Source organism: Tenrec ecaudatus, chromosome 1, assembly GCF_050624435.1.
Source record: "Tenrec ecaudatus isolate mTenEca1 chromosome 1, mTenEca1.hap1, whole genome shotgun sequence".
Classification (NCBI taxonomy): domain Eukaryota; kingdom Metazoa; phylum Chordata; class Mammalia; order Afrosoricida; family Tenrecidae; genus Tenrec; species Tenrec ecaudatus.
Window position 1 is genome coordinate 250,978,056 of NC_134530.1, and position 19,304 is coordinate 250,997,359.

The window sequence follows — 19,304 nt, forward strand, 5'->3', positions numbered from 1 at the left end:
CCTTTGAAAATTAAGACAAAAAGAAAAATGGAATAATTTTGAATTCAAGCACATATATTTTATGTGGATGCTTTTCCCCACTGTTCTCTCTGCCTAAGGAAATAGAGAAATTGAGATTAGAACTGAGTGAAAGCAAGCAGCGTTTGGAACAGGAGCAGCAGAAGGGAGCTGGAGCCAGAGAGGAGTGCCTGAAACTGACGGAACTGCTGGGCGAATCTGAACACCAACTGCACCTCACCAGGTACTCCCTAATCCCATTATGTGCCCTAGCACCGATTTCATTGCACTCATTTTTGCCACAGGCTTCCAAGCCGTTGTTAGAGTTAGTCTTAGTCATTCAATTCACACACAGATTTCAGGCATATTAAGAAAAGTGGGGATGTGATAAGCAAAACACGCAGACATGTGACGGATAAGTGTGGCAGGGGATTTACTGATCTATTACAAAACCTTTCATCTACAGTGTTCAAATATTTAGGTGATTCTCTCTCAGTGTAGACACAGTGACATATTTCTCCTACCACTACCTCTCCTGCTAATTCTATGTCTAATAAAATTGTTAAACTGAGAAATATATTTAGAAAAATAATCAGATATTGTCAGTGGCAAAAGAGAAAAAATAAAAGACATCCCAAAATGCAGGTTGCAATGGGACTGCTGTAAAATAAGAAATCTAGTTCCAAAGGTATATAAAATTTAGAGATGAAATTGAGTGGCACGTCTCATGTTCAAATCATTATAACCATGCAGATACTATTATATTTTAAAATTGCATTGCCTCCATCCTAAAACATTGTGAGGTGATTCATGTTGTCATGAAACTTCAGTAAACATATAGCTCAACCCTAAATCATAGGAATACTTCAGCTAGCAAGCAATGTTAATTTGCAGTATTGGAAAATCGAGTGCGTGTGTGCACACTCACATACATGTACACAAACACAGGAAAAGGAAAATGATTCTATCACATTACTAATAAGTAGTTTTTTCTCACTTTGAATTTTAGTATGATTTTTCAATTTATAGGTCAAGCCTATGGGTTTGTTCAGTTTTTAGAGAGAACTTTCTCAAAATACACATGTACGTTTATGGTATTTGCCTTGGCTCATAAATTAGAAAAATAGTGATCTTCCAATCATAATAATTTGTTGATTTTAAGCTATGAAAAGAGGACTGATCCCTTTTGCATTAAATATGACAATGTAATTCTGAGCACGGTATGATAACAGATGGAGAAAGGCACCACTTGAACAGCCTGCATTCGGAGGAAAAAATATTCTAGAGGTTGATGAACCTCCCAAAGTTTTGGGTTAGTGTTAAGATGCCTCTAGTCCTGTTAAAATCAAAGTTTGTTCAAACATTTTGTTATGGTAATACTCCAAATGGTTTGCCAACTTCCCCTTTCACACAATGAAAGAGAAAGAGAAGGAAGAAAGAAGGAAAAGGAGGACTGGAGAGAGGAAGGAAAGAGAGAGACAGAGAAATAAAGAAGAGAGGAAGGAAGTCATCTATATGTGTGTGATATTTTGGGAAATTTCCAATAGATAAAACATTTTTATGAGAAAGTACTGCTTAATACTGCAGAATAATTATTCTTTGAATGCTCATTTAAAGTATTATTGTTGTAGAATTGAGAATGTAATGTTAGCATAGTTCCTGTGGGTATTTAATCGGTTATTTAATCTCAGAAGTTTCAGATTTGAGCTTAATCATGAGAATGTTAATAATTTTTCTTCTCTGTCAGTCTTCTATTGAAAATCAGCCATTTGTGTGCTAAGCGCTACTAAGCCACGGAGCTTTTAATGTCTCAGTGTGGCTGAGCTTCAGTAAATAAATATTAATGCTGGTTTTGCCCCTTTTGCCATTCTGTCTTATTCAGAGAGTTAATTTCTGAAGTCACAGTCCGTAGAGAGTTTTCTTGTGCAGTGTCAATTTGTACTGTCTGACAAGATCAGTTTCTTGCAAGTAGAGCATATTAAGATGCAGCAACTGCTGAAAATGGACGAGTGGTAACTAATTCCTTTGTTCTTAAGGAAAACATGGTTTTGCTTAATTCCATGGAAAGCTTTTTCTGTTGAGTTTTATTCACAGCAGTTCTACAAAAACTTAAACTTAGTTCTACCAGAAATAAAGCTTAATTACCTATCTTCTAAATAGAGCACTTTTTGTAAGCATGTCCTTCTTAGCCGATTTTAAAAATTTTGTTACCATAAATTTAAAGATGATGATTTTACATGCAAGGAACAGTGTACGTAGCTCCCTTGCACTGAGTATGTGACTTGGTTATTGGGGGGAAATAGTTCTGATAATACTTTCTTGGATTTCAAAATGTTACTTTCCCTTACCATTCTATATTGATTTTTAAGTGTCTGACTATGAAAACTTAGACTCTCTCTCTCTCTCTCTCTTTTTTGTAGCTCAAATGAAATAAATAACTCCCCAGTAAAGCAGGTCATTCCTCAATATTTAGTTTGAACTTAAACATTTTGAACATGTCCTAAATAGAAGATAAAATTGAATATGGAACCCATGTGATAAAGTAATGATGAAACAAGGATCTAAATCTTTGGGGCCAAAAACATTTTAAAAAATTGGAGTAGAAATCTAAAGAGCTTTTGGAAAGAAATATTGTCTACTCTTTTTTGGTGTTTTCCTTTATTGAACTGAAATGAATATGGGAAATAGAATTTCAGTGTTTACTCACAGAAAGGACCAATTGGTAACCATAATATTAATTATTCAGCAAATATTTGTGGTGCACTTAATATTGTTTCAGTACTTTGCTTGGCCCTGGAGAAAGGGAGGGAAGATTCCGTTTCTACCGATAGTTGGTCACATATTAGTAAAGGTGCCGGACCTCTTTGTAGCAAAATAACCGAACATGGTTATAGGTGCATTGAAAGCAGTAAGGGGCACAGGGGGAGAGCTGGCATGTTCTGCACCGCGATGCCGATGATAGTGAAAGCTCTCTGACAGGGGTGCTTGGTAGGAGTGTTGATGAAGGAGTTCATGGACAGTGCTTATCCAAGTGGACATTTTCTTGAGACCGTCAGTTACCCTTCATCTGTTAGCTGTGGCGCTTTGCTCAGTGCCATGGTAGAATTGAGTGGTTTCAATGGTCTCCGTGCTTACTCTAGCACTTGATAGAAAATTCTTAGCAACTCCTGATTAAGAGACTCTTTAATTTAAGTAAAGGAGCCATGGTAACATAGTAAGGTCACCAGTTGGAACTTACCCATTGCTTTGCCAGGAGAAGCTGTCAGCTCCAGTCAAGATTTGAAGCCTTCGAAAGCCAAAGGTGCAGTTCTGCTTTGTTCTATATAGCTGCTCTGAGTAAGAAATGACTCAGTGGCAGTGGGTTTTGTTTGTCTTTGAGTTTTAATTCAACTAATCTTAAAGATTAATCCTAAGGATCCCGTGGCCCAGGGGATGAAGCATTGAGCTACTTACCACAAAATTGGCAGTTCAAGCACACCAGCTACAATGGAGAAAGAGGTGGCTGTCTGTTTCCTTAGAGACTTATAGTTTCAGAACCCCTATGGAATAATTCTGCACTGGCTCTAGGGTTACTATCGGTTGTAATGGACTCAGCAGCAGTTGGTTAGGTTTTGTTCATTCAAGTAATGTGATCAAAGAGCTGAACTAAGGCCACATCAAGTGTGTTTTTAATAGATGGCCTATGGAAAGGTGTTATGGAAAAGCAATTGTTTGAGGGAGACATTATTGTCAGGGATTTCAATTTGAATATGGGTACAATAACCCAGGAGAATAACAATGAAGTTTGACCTGTGGTCTGCCAATGACACAGAAAAGGAAGCTGTATATACCAAAAACACTTAGTGAACACAGAATTACAGGTGGATCCACACTTTTTAACCTAAATTGACTAGATGATCAGTCAATCCAAAGATAGATCCTAAAAGAGTTACCAGAAGAAAATAATAACTTTATTTTGGCATTCAGGTGAGATGTCCATCATAGTTGTTTTTCATAGTGTTATTAGTTGTAATCAAGAGATTGGGCAAAAAGTATGTAGAGTATCATTCTTTCAAAGTAAGACCATCACCTGAGGAAAGACTGAAACGGAGCCTTCCAGAGAATATTTTTAAAAATACTGTTCAAGGACCCATAAAAAGGGGAATCATTCGAAGGTTGTTTTGACAAAGTAGCGATAAAAAAATCTTACTATTTTCTTCATAAGGAGTCCTGGTGGCACTTGGGTTAGCATTGAATTGCTAAACCACAAGGTCAGAGGTTCAAATCCACCAGCTGCTTTTAGGCTAACTGCTCCCATAAAGATGTATAGCCTTAGGGTTGTCTGGATGGCAGTGGGCAGGCCTTTCTTCTTTGGGGCAAGCACAAGTCTGCTAGGGTCTAGGAAGGATGAGTTTGAGGAATATATTCCCGAGCTTTCACTATCTTTGCAGTGTTTGACAAATTACTGGCTTCTTTAGGCCTGCTTCTAATTGCTGTTGTTAGGCGCTGTCCGGTGGCTTTAATTCCGACTGCTCCTGTGTACAACACGGCCCCAGCCTGGGCCCGCCTCACACTTGTTAGGTTCCAGGCCATCGTTGCAGCCATTCTGTGATCCACTGTGCCTGCTTACGTATCTGTCAAATAAAAGTAGGCGTGTATTTCTAGATTTTCTTTTATTTCTGATAGTCAAGAATTTTAATTGTGATTTGAGATGATTATTAAGTTCTTGTTTCTGCACGGTAGACATTTAAAGTACTTAGCATATCCTTTATCTACAATACCTTCTAAGTGTGAACTTCAGAGAGACTTTACAGCTGAGACCCTTCAATACAGTTCCTCATATTGTGGTGATCTCACCAACCATAAAATTATTTTCGTTGCTACTTCATAACTGTAATTTTGCTACTGTTACTAATCAGGCAAACCCTGTGAAATGGTCGTTCGACCCCCAAAGGGGTCATGACCCACAGGTTGAGAACTGCTGCTTTACAGAAATGTCCTTCATACTGCTCACTGACATTCATCACAATATAGTCTCTTTTGACTTATCAAGCTCTGAAAATGTCTCCCCATGCCTTTGTGATCTCTTATTAGCATTGCCAAGTGGCCGTTCATCAAGCACTGTTTCGACTGTGTCATCCTATTTGGGAAGTCTTCCTTGTAGTGCACCACCCATTCTAGAATGTTCAAACCACCCAGGTGGCAATTTAAGCTAATTCTCAATAAACTCAATAAATTTAAGCCACTTCCCATGTTATTGCACCACCTACAACTAGTCCTTTCCTCTTACATCACTATTAGACTCTTCACATGCAGTTTCAGGAACCAAGCCCAATACATTTTCATTTAGTCTGTCCCATAGCTCTGTGAAATACAGCCTATCGTTGTCCTTCTTTTAGGACTGAGAAAATGAAGGCACCGAGAAGTAAAATTGTTTATCTAACGTCAGACAGCTGATCCATTGTGGACACTGGCTGGGAAGCCCAGTAATTTGTCTGTAAAGCCCATATCCTTAGCCATCAGGCTCTAGTTTTCTTTAAATATTAGGGAAATGGACTAATGTGATTGTTCCTAAAAGGACAACTGAGAGAAGGGGTAACAAATTTATAGCAGAAGTATTAACTGCTCCCTTTCACATAGATATAAATACATATCAGTGGGCATTAGTCTTGGCTTTTGCCCATAATGTGCCGTAGCCCTGTGACATTTCACAACTTTCTCTTTTGCTTCTTTTTCCTCCCCTCCTTTCCTGCTTTACTTCAGTTTTACTTAAGAGGGGAGAGGGACTCTATTTTAAGTAGACATTTCTTCACATATTTGTCATTGAGATGTCCACATGCTTTCACAGAGCTGGGGGTTTTAAATCTCTCTCCCAGTCGATTATATGTGGGCAGGTCACAATTGTTTATGTAACTGTTTTTAACCACTTCCTGAGGTAAGCACTCTGCTCCATGCCTATTGTGTGTGTGTTGAAACATTTCCTTTTGAATCCTGCATCTTTTTCTCAGAGAGCATCTGTCAATGATTTGTAGGGAAACATTGCATGAAGGCTTCTTTTGTTTCATTTCCAGAGAGTTTAGAATGTACATGGCTCCTAGGTGCACAAAGGAAACCCACCTGCCATTGCACTTTTAGTGAAGTCCTACTTTATATCAGCAGGGCCCACCATTAAAATTTTTATTTTCACTTTTATATAAATGCTATTTTCAATGATTTATGCTTCAAAGAACTTAGCAGAGTAGGCATCTAGATTGAGATAAACTGTGACCTACTTTTGCAATCCAAATAGGGAGATCGGACCTGTGACCTAGCGAGATAGCACCTTGAACTGAAGTATTTTTTATCTTTTTCACGAGAGAGTATATAACAAAGCAGTCACCAGATTATCTTAAGGTGATGGGTAAACTGCTTGGGGAGAAGTGATTAACACTTCTTTCCAGAGCTTATTGACATTTAGCTTCCATCAAGTAGCTAATATAAAATCCTCCCTGAATGGAATTGCTTGACTTCTCAGAGTGTCAAGACTCTTTGGTTGAGATGACAAAAATTAAAAAAGAGAAAGCTTATTCATTTTTTAACCAGACCATGTAAGGTCCAGGTGCAGCTGGCCTCAGGGTCTCTTGGATCAACACAGGACTAGTATGCTTTCATTCGGTCATTCTTTTGGGAATGTTGACTTACTCTTTCAGACTCTTCCATTCCATAGAGACACATCTGTCAGTCACATACTCACATTTCTCTGCTGGCACTGTGGCTCTTGGTCTCAGCAGAAGTATGGGGAGAAGAGTTATACTAGGGAATCAAAGGGTGTTGGGAATTTTGATTACATAAAACACAAGTTGCCCACCCTGTTACTCCTGTTTTATCTTGGAAAAAATAAAAAATCAATCCTTGCTTTCCCTTTGATTCTAGGAATTGTTTTAAGTGGAATGAGAGGGGAAAAGAGTACATCTTTCTCCATGCTAGTTTGAGAGTAATTTTTGTCCTTGGCCAACATGTGGTAAGTCCAATGTGGCATAGTCAGTTCTTCACAGGGTGGTTTGTTGTATTTAGAGAGCTCTGAGAATATAAAAGAGCGATGTAAAGAATGTATAAACGAAGGTGGTGTGTGCTGCAAGTACTGTGCTGGGCTCCCTGTGGCACACAAGTATGGTCTCTGGTGGGTTGTGTATTACCAGTTTGCAACAAGGTAAAAAACAACAAGTAGATGGTAAGTACAAAAATCAAGTGTAAGTGTTTGGAAACTCAAATCAATGTTAAATTGCTTTATTATTCAAAAGTATGATCAGTGGGCTTTTGAAATATTTATGTGCATATATGTTTACATAAATACACGTACATGTTTGATGAAGGTGATGCAGAAATTAGATCTCTAACAATTACTATACAGATTATTCAGCGACATTGGTTACCGTAATCCTTTTCTTTTATCTTTTAAAATTTATGATTTTTCTAGTAAGTCATTTTATTAAACGATGTTGTAGGAATTTTTTGTTGTTTTAAATGATTAAATATTAAAAAGGGAAGAAAAGTTGATATTTTAAAAACTTCAGTTACATTGAGAAACCCTGCCTTTTAAAGACTTATAGCAAAGAAAGCAGGAGGAAGAGCTGTGCTTTATTGATGAGGAAGCTGAGTCTCAGAAAGATGAATTGGAAAATCCCACAGCTGGGAAGGGGATGGAAGGAAAGGATGGGAGAGGCAAGGTTTGAACTGAGTCCATCAGCTCATTACCCTGTGTGCCGAAACTCATGTTCACAAATAAATGCAAAAACCTATTTTAATGTGGGTCTTCAGCACCGAATTAGTCATCAGGCATTTAGCAGGTTTTCTACAAATTCAGAATCAATTTGCCTTTGCTTTTGGTGGATAGGCAAGATTAAGAAGGAACCACAATCAATTTCAAGAAACAACTAAATGAGGTCAAAGCTACAAACTTTCTCTTTCACTCTTCCTTTCAAGAGAGTGTTATAACACAGACTCTACTCTTGCAGTTCCATACTGAACTTAGCTTTTAATTTTTTCCTCCTGAGTTTTATTCAGGAATTTTTTAGCCTAAAGTTTCCATTTAAAAGTTAAGCTCATTTTTCCCTTTCATGAATAAATTAAGACAAAAATGTGTCGAAAATAATTTTAAATGGATGTATGTGCAACCAACAACTTCAAGTCTTGAAATAGATGGCCGTGGTGCTGTTTTAAATCGCATTCCCTTCTCCTTCCCTCACTCTACAGCAGAGACCAGGCTGTCAGAAAAGAAAAGGCGCCCTGCTCTTGCCTTGGTTGGACACCATACTGCCTGTGCCTGTCTGGCCCACCTATTTGATGGGCTGGGAACCCTGGTCTCCGTAAGCCTGGGGCAGGAAAGGTTAGAGTCAGAAGCTGCCAGGAAACGTGCCTTTGCAGGTTCTGCCTGCTTACTGTTCCTTGGCTCACTTCTCTCATTTCTGTGAAGCCCAAATATGTATATTGAAAATCACCACTTGGGATGCACTCTTCCCCCCTGCCACACAGGCCCACAGCCTGCGGCATGGTGGCCATACAGGCCAGCTCATTTTTGGAATAAGCTCAGAGAAAGCCAATCCAAATATTGCCCACAGCACTTGCCTGACTTAACAATACTAAGCATCAAGTTCAAGAAAAATGGGAAAGAAGAAACAGAATTGTCATCTCAGTCAGTCTCAGTTTGTTTTTGTTGTTTTTTTTTCCAAAGAAGTTTTGATCTTCCATATGACCTTAGGGTAAAAAATATTAAAAACTAAACGCTATCAACTTAGTAGCATTGAATTTCTTCTAAAATACCTTTTCTTTTTGTATGCATCCAGACTTGATGGCAGTGAGTTTGGTTTTTGAGTTTGCTCATTTGTTACTTAATGTTTCCCTGATGCCCACTAGTATATTGTACAGTCATTCACTGACTAATAAAACTTAGACTCAAAGCTCATTTTAAGCATCCCCAGAAATGAAGAGGCTTGGAAAATAGCCCATATTTTCAGTGTGATACCTCAGCCCATGTCTTATATGGCACCAGCATCCAATTCAGTAAACCATTTTTATTAAGCAACTATTTTGCTAGATCAACTAAGCAGAAGATCCAGTCACCTGAATTCAAGAACTCAGAGGGCCAAATGGCTCAGAAAGCATGTGGAAGGAGCCCATTGAGGTATCATGTCATTAAGGGACCACTCTGCTTCTCCTTGGCACTGTGTGGTCTCTCCCCAGGAGGTGTGGGGTTAGCCTAGCAGAGGGCCCAGTATCTCTTGCCTTGACCAGTCCATGATTTGTCTAGGTTCCCAGGATCTAAGAAATACCTTCTGCTGGGAAATGCTAGTGTTGTAGCCAATAGCCTGTGTTACCTATGTTGTGTCTCCCTCTGAGAAGTGCATTTCTGACAAGGAGTGCACCCTGTTTTAGGGAGTAATTATTATAAATATAACTATGCTGAAAAATGAAGTTCATGAAATGAAGTAAACACTCACTGTTGGAATAAACAAGGGGCAGAGTGAGGGTTTTCAAGATGAGGCACTAAATGAGGGTTTTAGCATTGTTAAAGATTTGCCTATTTTCCAGTGGCGAATTTGACTTTGAAATTAGTTCCAACTTTGGGATTATCTTTGGTCATCTTGGGAAAATCTTAAATGTGTGGGGTTTTTTTTTTCAGTATATATAAGTATACGGAATCACTTTAACTCACAAGTTCGTTGTTCATTTGAGGTACTGTTTTTAGGGATTCCACTGCTAGTAATAGAAACTCGTGTAATAATTTAATTTGTAGTCACACTGCATTGATCAAATCTAGAAAACTTCAGGGCAGTTGAGGGCATGATTAAATTACTCTTTTTTTGTTGTTGTTGTTGTTGCCAGGGTGGAGGTGTTGATGAACTAGGCCCACATAAAAAAATCTATTGCTAAATAGATCACTTCTTATTTTATCAATCTCACATGGCCCCCTTTGTCTGTAGAGGGAAAACCATCTAACCATCCCTGATGTGAACTCTTTGCCACAACAATATCTAATGGAAGCAGCTTTGCAACTGGAGGCTCTTTAAGTTCTGCTTTGTTGTACCGATGGTGATTCTGTATTCTTATTTGTGCAGTAAGGTATTTACTCAGAATCATTCTCTATTGCATTAGCCGACAGTGTTTGGGTTGAGGAAAGATTGTAGTTATATGAAGAAATAATAAGATTCAGCTCGAGTGAAAAGAGAGCTCATCTCAAAATTGTAGAGGAACTCACAATCAGACCATGTACCCAGGCGGGTTTGCACAAAGAATTGTCTGTGAAAAATGGAAGAAAGAGTAGCAGCAGGAGACAACTCATGTAACTAATAAACTTTTTAGATGCTGTTTCATATGTTTGCTTTTCATTAAATTCAGAAATGGTTGCGACTATGTTGTTGTGATTCAGTCAACATCGATTCCTATCTGTTTTTCATATACAAAGGCTTCAGGATGCCAAAAAATAAACTGTTAACGGAGAATTAACTTCTTTGGCATGCTTTCATACTTATCTTCCAAATTAAAGAAAATGAAATGGGCAGAAACAGAGTGTAGATTACCTCCTTTTTTGTCAAAAATGGTGGGAATTTGAAAATTAATAATAAAAAAGGGAACAGATGCAGTAACATGCCAGAGGGAGATTAATGTGGAGAGTAAAATCTGTGAGCAACAAAACTGAAGCAAACTGAATCAGTGGGAGGTGGTTGTACAATCAAAATCAGGATAAAAGAGAAATTACAAACAACCCTGCACTTGTCAAAGTAGTAGTAATGAAATCCTGACTCTGCCAGCAGTGAGAACCTGTGTTAGCACTTTGGGGTAAGGATGGTAGCCGGGTGCCAGGTAGGAGGGCAGTGTTAGGTTGCTGGGCAGCAGCCATCTTGTGTAGAACAGATGGCACTGAAAGCTGGCAGGGGAGGGGCTCCTTAGCAGAACTAATCAGACAGTAACAGATAGGGCAGCTGGGAAGACTGACCACAGAGAGGGAGTCTGCGGGGTAGCGGAGTGCCATGATGTTTGCAGTGGTGTGCCCATTGGTGTGAGATAAGACCTTGCAATGTCTTTCCTGTCTATGGAAGGAGTGAAACTTTTGTTTAAAAAGGAAAATTGAGTAGAACGATCTCAAAATTGGAGTTTCCCGGATATTGGGGTAGACACAGGGAAAGGAAGAATTGTCCATCTCAGGATTTGTTGTGTGAGTTTTCCATTCCAGCTTTCGTGGGACTCGCACGGTTGCTGTCTGTACATGGTTCTGCCATTCTAATGTATATTGTGTGGCACACAGAATGATCACTTTATGTATTTCCTGCGTCAAAGACTTTGCAATAGCTAAGCTATTGTTGAAATTAGTGAAGACTTTTGATATGAATGTTTCCATGTAATTTCATAAATGAGAACTAAATACAACAACCACACAGTACATGCATTTATACTTAATAATGCTTCATAACCTAGCTATGTTTGATTCAGAGGCACTTGCCTGACTCTCTTCCCCCATGTAATGTAAGCATAATTTGAGTCAAAGAAATGTTAAAACTAAAATCAAGTTAAATCATTGTGAAAGGAGTGAAAGAGAAAACTAACTTACTAACTGTAATAACTAATTAAGGAATCTTTTTTAAGATGTAGAGTGGAGACATTAATGTTAGAATTATTACTTTAACAAATAAATCCACATATCCTACATCTGTTTTTGAACTTGTATGTTTCTTTCTTTCTTTTCTGCAGAAGGTTTAGAGCTTGGCTCAATTTATTCATTTTGGAGGAGGTGGGGGGAACATTACCAGGATTTGAGATAGGTGGTATAACATAGCCATATGCTATTTATGCAGCAGTTTCTGCAATAAATCTAATTTAGTGCTGTCAAAAAATTAGACTTATTTGATATAGCAGCACATTAGTAAATGATTGTGGCAGATTTGAAGTTGTCATTTAGTCTCCTCGTATTCTTAACAGAATATTGCATATCCATTTTTCCCCCCTTGATCAACTCTGTGGAAATATCTCAGTTCTTTGTCCTGCAGTCCTGCAAATATTTCCACATCTGAAAGGAGGTCTTGTCTTAAGGTAATTGAGGAAGGGGGTGGATAAATTAAAATCTTCTGTAATTGAAAGATTTCATGAATACATAGGCAGGAAAATCAATAAGCCAGAGGGAAAAAATAGTTCCTTCCCCGTTACTTACAGTTCTTAGAAAAGCAGGACTGTTGGTCTCATTCAGAATGGAGATAAATTAAGGGCAGTTTTATTTTGTTAAGGAATTTAAATATTTTTTCCTCTGTCTTTCTTCTGTTTGCTGTTTTAAGAAACGGCTATGAAAGGATGTAAATTGACATCAGCTCTTCGTCTTCACCAGCAGTGCCCTTAGAAACGGCTGCGGCTCTGTCGTATAATCTGGCAACATCGTGTCAGTGCCTTTTGGTTTCCCCTGTAAAATTTGTGTTTCAGGTGTTGGTGTCAAGCTGTCTAAAACTTTTTCTTGTTTTCTCTTTAAAAGATAAAATAAGCATATTACACATTAGGCAGATAAATGTTAACTGTGTTTCTTGAATTCCTAAATTGATTCATTTGTAGAATTAACATAACATCTTTTCCCTTTCCTCTTTCTTAAATATTTAGGGAGCAGTACGTGTGTGTATACGTGCACACACATACTAGTGCATTTATGTGACTATACGTGATATTAAACTGGGTTTTTTTTCATTTATGCTCTCCTCATACAAATTTTCCAAAAGAATGCTACTATTATCCTTTTGAAATGTAATTTGTTAAGAATGAAGAGTGCTTTCATGGTGATTTAAGAAGCCTCTACTAAATGCTCCTTTCTTTTATATAGCAAATCAGACCATCATGAAATGATCACATTACCAATGCTCTTTCAATGCTATTCAGAAGCAGGTATCCAGGTAACCAAACAACTCTCAAGCGCAGATTACACTGAAGGGAAATGCAATCCAGAGAAGGGTTAACAAACTTCCTGAGTAAATTCCATAATGTTTTTAACACATTCTCCACATAAGCAGAAATTATTTAGAAATTTTGCTTTAGAAGATCACAGAGAAAGCACCTCTCACAATTCATATTTTGAGTTCAAAATCCATGTTTTAAATTGTCATATATTACATAGGAGTGATTTATACTCGTGGTAGATAGTATATCTTTGAGGCTAGTCACAAAATGCAACTATAGCTACGTAGAATATTCTACACTTGGATTTCAAACCATTTCTTTTGCTTTCATTTTGGCTTTTTAATTTAACATCACAGTAATTTTCCTTAACACATCAAAAACTGCATTGATAAAATAGAGTTTTATAAATTATATTTGGTCAGAACTATATTTTCAAACATCAAATTTCCGTGCTTTCTGAACCACTTTTATTAATAAAACCAGCTTTTAATTTCATGTCAATGAAAGAAGATGTTTTATCTGATAGAAGTCTATGTAAGAAGGTGAGATCTTGAGACCATCCTTCAAAGTATAGAGGCAGCATCACGGATGAAGTGCCCTTTAGGTGCATATGTCATGTTCACACGTGTAAACAGTATTTTGGCTAATATTTTTGCCACTTATTTTCCCCTAAAATATTGTCCTCCTTTTGTTTTAAGAAATTTGGATTAAGTCACTGGTCCTTTGGTTTGCCTTTCCCCATAAAAGAATGATTATCTAAAATAATGGTAAATAATTGAACGTAAGTTATTTAGTGTCTGATTTATGAAGAATGAGTAGTTGCAGAGTAATAGGTGAAAGAATACATTCATTTGGGATTTTATATTTTACTTAATTTCTATGAATTTTGTTTTTCTTCACAGAACTAGCTTATTGATGTAATTCATATTTCTTTCAGTAGATCATGTAATTGATTGGCAAACATATATTCAAATATTATTTAATCAGGACTGTGTATCTTTAAAATGATGGAAACTTAAATATACAAATATGAATTAATTTGTATATGATGGGTTAAATTTTGCAAAGCAGTAATGGAGCTGTTTGTTAATATATAGCTTATAATGGAGATGATACATATTTGTACAAATTAAGCATTTCAGCAAAAAATTTCTTAATTGGAATACTCTCTCCCTTGGCTAATTCATTAGTGAAAATATTTACTCTTCAAGTTAATGCTATATAGTATGCAGTGATTTTTTTTTACATAGTGTAAACTTGTTTACGATATTTTGATTTCACTTTAAAACTTTTATTTTGCTTCTTATACACTTAGTTCATACTCAGTATAATGAGAAGTGCAGACACATACGAAGAAAATACTTATCAGCTGCCTGCTTTTACAAATGATCATTAAAACACTGTGTCTTACTACGTTGACTCCCAGCGATTGTCTTCCTGAACCCCAAAGTAATTTTCACAAGTACATCACACCACAGAACTTCGTCGTCTTCTGCTGGTTAGCAGTCGAGGATTTAAATCCATGCCGACAGTTCATTTGACAATGACCTTGAGGGGCTTTGCTTCTTGAAGAAGAAAGCAGAAGCTTGCGGTAAACAAAGTTCACTTCTGACAGATGGATTGAATGACAGAAAGGTTGCGAGTGCCAGAATAGGCCTGGCAGAGGAGGAAATGTTCAGTGGAATCCAACAGGAGAGGAGGTGTGAACAGGTGCAGGGTTGCTGACGGAAGGGGAACCAGATGGAAGGAGCCAGAGCCAGTTTATTTAAAGGAAAAGGCAGAAAACATTGAAAGGCTGTGCGATCAGTGGCTAAAAGTGTTCATAGAGGAAGGTAAAAATTCACAAAGCAAAACTGCACAGTGGGGTAGCTCGCACTTAGCATAATGGTAGTAATTTGTGAGTTGAGTTTGGAAGTTGCAATTGAAATACATTCATCTTGGCGCTTGACACCATCAAGTATGGATATTTAAAAGTTGTTTATTTTTTGAAGTTTCTAAGCTTTTTTTATCCACCAATTAATTTAATTTTTTTCCAGCCAGAAGCTCGGTTGTGATAGTACTAAAATTGTATCGTCCGCTAGGAAAAGATGAAATTTTAAAGCGAAGGTTAACATTCCATTCAGATATATCTTGTGATGCCTCAGTTTTGTTCACATATGGGAAGCAAATGCAGGCACTGTTGGGTGACATCTGTAATATCTAAGAAATTTGCCATCTTAGAATTATGATGCCATTGACTGCTTTTGTTTTTAGAAGAGTCTGTTTTCATTTTTGAGAAGTCTAGTTTGAGTGTTTCGGTTGGAATGATGCTCTCTAAAAGACACCTATGTCTTCCATGAGTTGCAGGTTAATTGCTGCTGCTGAGTTTGTCCTGATTTCTACCGACTTTCAGCGACCTGCCTTTGGGCAGACACCTGCAAACTCAATGAGGATTTTAAATGAGAGCAGTAAGCAGTGTGACAAGCAGAATGCTCCCATTTTCTTAGGGCTTTTATAACAGAACTTTCTCCTCTGCATACTTAGTAAGATTTTGTGTGGTCACATCATGGACACCATGTTTTTTAATCATTTTATTGGGGACTCGTACAACGCTTATCACAATCCATACATACATCAGTTGTGTAAAGCACATTTGTACATTTGTTGCCCTCATCATTCTCAAAACATTTGCTCTCCACTTAAGCCCCTGGCATCAGCTCCTCATTTTCCCCCTCCCTCCCCCTCCCCTCTCCCTCATGAACCCTTGATAATTTTTAAATTATTATTTTGGCATATCTTATGCTGTCCGACGTCTCCCTTCACTCACTTTTCTGTTGTCCACCCCCCAGGGAGGAGGTTATATGTAGATCCCTATAATCGGCTCTCCCTTTCCAACCTACCCTCCCTCTACCCTCCTGATATCACCACTCTCAGCACTGGTCCTGAAGGGATCATCTGTCCTGGATACCCTGTGTTTCCAGTTCCTATCTGTACTAGTGTACATCCTCTGGTCTAGCCGGATTTGTAAGATTGAGTTGGGATCATGATAGTTGGGGACTGGCGGGGAGGAGGAAGCATTTAGGAACTAGAGGAAAGTTGTATGTTTCATTGTTGCTACACTGCACCCTGACTGGCTTATCTCCTCCACATGACCTTTCCGTAAGAGGATGCATGGACACCATTTTGTGGGCCCTTGCTGACTACATTTGTTTTGGAAAACTTCCCTGTATCATACTGTGTAATTTATAAGGAAATGTCAATAGAGAAGTAATTATTACAAAGCAATCACAGTGCACAGGGTAGGGGGGCGTGGGAGGGAGAGGAATTAAAATTGCACAATTATTTTGAGGCTCTAAAGATCTCAAAGTTTCTGCACACATTTCACAAACATTAACAATCCAGAGTAAATTAAATGAGGCCCATATTCACATACTCTGCCTCAGAACAGCGTAGATTAAATCGAGTACATTTCACTCAACTTGGGTTTAGCGATATTTTTGTTTTAGGGGCAATGTCTGTAATCCGTAGCATACTTTTGACCAGCAGTTATGGAAGATGTTTTATTTACACCTCTGTTGTTTATAGAGATCAACATCTTTGGTCACTTCCATTTGTTTTTGTCTACATGACAGTATTTCAAAGGGAAAGTAGTAGGAAATTGTTTCTTCTAATAAAAAGAAATTGATCCTCTGCATTTTAAAGTCAGTTCCAGAATGTGCTTCCTTCTCCCATTTGTTAAGTTTTCAATTAGTAACAATTCTTAGTCATATAAAATATTGCTGAAAACCGATCGCCTGGTGCGTATTGTTTTCATTGTAATATTCTGATTTTGTCACCCCTTCCTTCACAGCACCTGTATACTTTCATATAAGAATGCTACTAGCATACTTGGTGGTGGTGGTGGGGGCCCACACATTGATTCCAACTCCATTGTGTCTAAGGGGAACTGCTCCAGAGTTTTCAAGTCCGTGATCAGGACTGACTTCAGAGATACCTCAGGGTAGATTTGAGCCACCAACCTTTGGATTACCAGCCAAGCACTTAGCCATTCATACTACCCAGAGACTCCTCATAGCCCAGTCCTGTTGTGTAAAATAATAACATAAACTCAACCACATATAAGATTTAAATTGAAAATCAAATCAGTGAAAATCAATATTATTTTATATTTATACCACAAATTAAATTGCAAACCTTTATTTAAAAACAAAAACTCAACTTCTATTGAGTCTATTCAAACTCATAGTAAATCCTATAGATTTCTGAAGCTGTAACTTTTTTAAAAAATCATTTTATTGGGGGCTCATACAACTCTTAAAATAATCCATACATCCATCCAGCTATAACTTTTTACAGGAGTTACAGGAGTAGAGAACCTCATCTCTCTTCTGTGGAGTGACTGGCTGTTGTGAACTGCTGACCTTGCAGTTGGCAGCCCAGCATGTAATCACTATGCCACTAGGCTCCTTAAACTCTTCATAATTTCTGGGAAGCTATTAGTTCTACATAAGCTCTTTATAAATGTGTATCAAGGTATAACTAAATTCAGTTGTATACAACCTAGAATATTACATCATTGGGATCTTGGATTTTATTTTAATGAAGGGACAATGGGTTGATTGCTTTTAAACTGATTCACTCAAAATGTTGTTTTTTTTTTTGGAGCAGGTGGTCTATTTCAGCTACACTACATACTGTGTCCAATTTTCAAATGAAGATCTAATTAATTACATGTATGTGAAAACTCTAGTTTGCAGTATGTAAACTTCTGTTTTCTATAACTCAAGATCATTGTAAATGAATGAAATAATAAATTATCTGTCTTCCTCAATGTTCATTTTAGGATGTAAAGACAAAGCTGCTGAGAAGTGAAGTGACTTGCTCAAGGTTAACTCAGTTGGTAGTAGCTAAACTTAGAATCTCCATCTCCTTGTAATCTAGTGTTCTTTCCTTTATTCTCCATTATACTCCTTTGCACTTATTAGTAACGACTTACCTAAATAATCCTATTAAAATCTTTCTGTATAAATACCAGCTTTTTGCTAAAAGGGAAAATAATTTTATTTTTGGACTTTGACATATGGCTGCCAATTCTTGACAAAAAGTAGAAGAAGTTTATCCTAACTAACAGCATTTACCAAAATTAAATTTCTTAGAATGTTGATAGCATAGCAGCTCCCAGCATACACTGCTTACTCTAATATTACATATCTTAACTCCTCTAATTCCTATGTAGACCTATGAGGTAGACTCTGATATAACCCATTTACAGAGACATAAACTGAGGTATTCAAAGGTTAATGACTTGACCAAATCCACAAAACTACTAAATTGTCCTGTTGGGATTCAAGACTAGCCAGTTAGACTCCAGACTACAGTTTCTTTCATTATGTGCTCTTGCCATTAAGTGTGCTGAAAAAAAACCTGATCTAAATTAAATTTAGGTAAAACAACTGAGCATCATCATGTGAAAGTGGCTTGCTTTTCTATCTCATCGGGGTCTGTGGAACATTATTCTCTACTCCCACACCCTTTCACACTGTGTAATACACGTGGTTAATGATAAGCACAGGTAGTTGACTTTCCTACCAGATTTAGTCTTTCTTCTAAAGTAAAGGAGAAGGGAGAGTATTTTGATCTTCGCTTGAGAAACTGCCACAGTTACATTACAGTTCAGTTCTTCCATATCTCACTGTGCCACTTTCACACTGTTGTTGAGAATAAATATGACAAATAACTGGATGCCAATTAAATGAGTTGAGCAAATAACTTGATGCCAATTAAATGAGTTGAGCTTGACCCTTGGAGTAACATTTCATAGAATAAAGCATTGTCCTGTATAGTTTTCGATATTATTCTTTTTTTTAATCATTCTATTGGGGGCTCGTACAACTCTTATCACAATCTATCCATCCATCCATTGTGTCAAGCACATGTGTACCTTTGTTGCCATCATCATTCTCAAAACATTTTCTTTTTACTTGAGCCCTTGGTATCAGTGCCTCATTTTTCCCCTCGCTCCCCGCCCTACTCCCTCAGAAACCCTTGATAATTTATAAATTATTATTATTTTGTCATGTCTTATACTGTCTGATATCTCCCTTCACCCACTTTTCTGTTGCCTTTCCCCAGGGAGGGGGTTATATGTAGATCCTTGTGATCAGTTCCCCCTTTCTACCCCACCTTCTCTCCATCCTCCGGTATCGCCACTCTCACCACTGGTTCTGAGGAATTCATGTGTCCTGGATTCCCTGTTTCCAGTTCCTATCTGTACCAGTGTACATCCTCTGGTCTAGCTGGATTTGTAAGGTAAAATTGGGATCATGATAGTGGGTGGGGGGGAACATTAAAGAACTAGAGGAAAGTTGTATGTTTCATCATTTTTACCCTGCACCCTGAATTGACTCATCTCCTCCCCTCAACTCTTCTGTAAGGGAATGTCT

The 19,304-nt window shown here is 37.7% G+C and overlaps 1 protein-coding gene across 1 annotated transcript in view; it reads left to right on the forward strand.

Annotated features, from left to right (window-relative positions):
- SDCCAG8 (SHH signaling and ciliogenesis regulator SDCCAG8) overlaps positions 1 to 19,304 on the forward strand; it is a 300,672-nt gene that overhangs the window by 150,850 nt on the left and 130,518 nt on the right. The window contains exon 13 of the mRNA XM_075531174.1: positions 99 to 241. Within this exon, the coding sequence (XP_075387289.1) occupies positions 99 to 241 (143 nt within the window). The remainder of the gene's footprint in view (positions 1 to 98; positions 242 to 19,304) is intronic.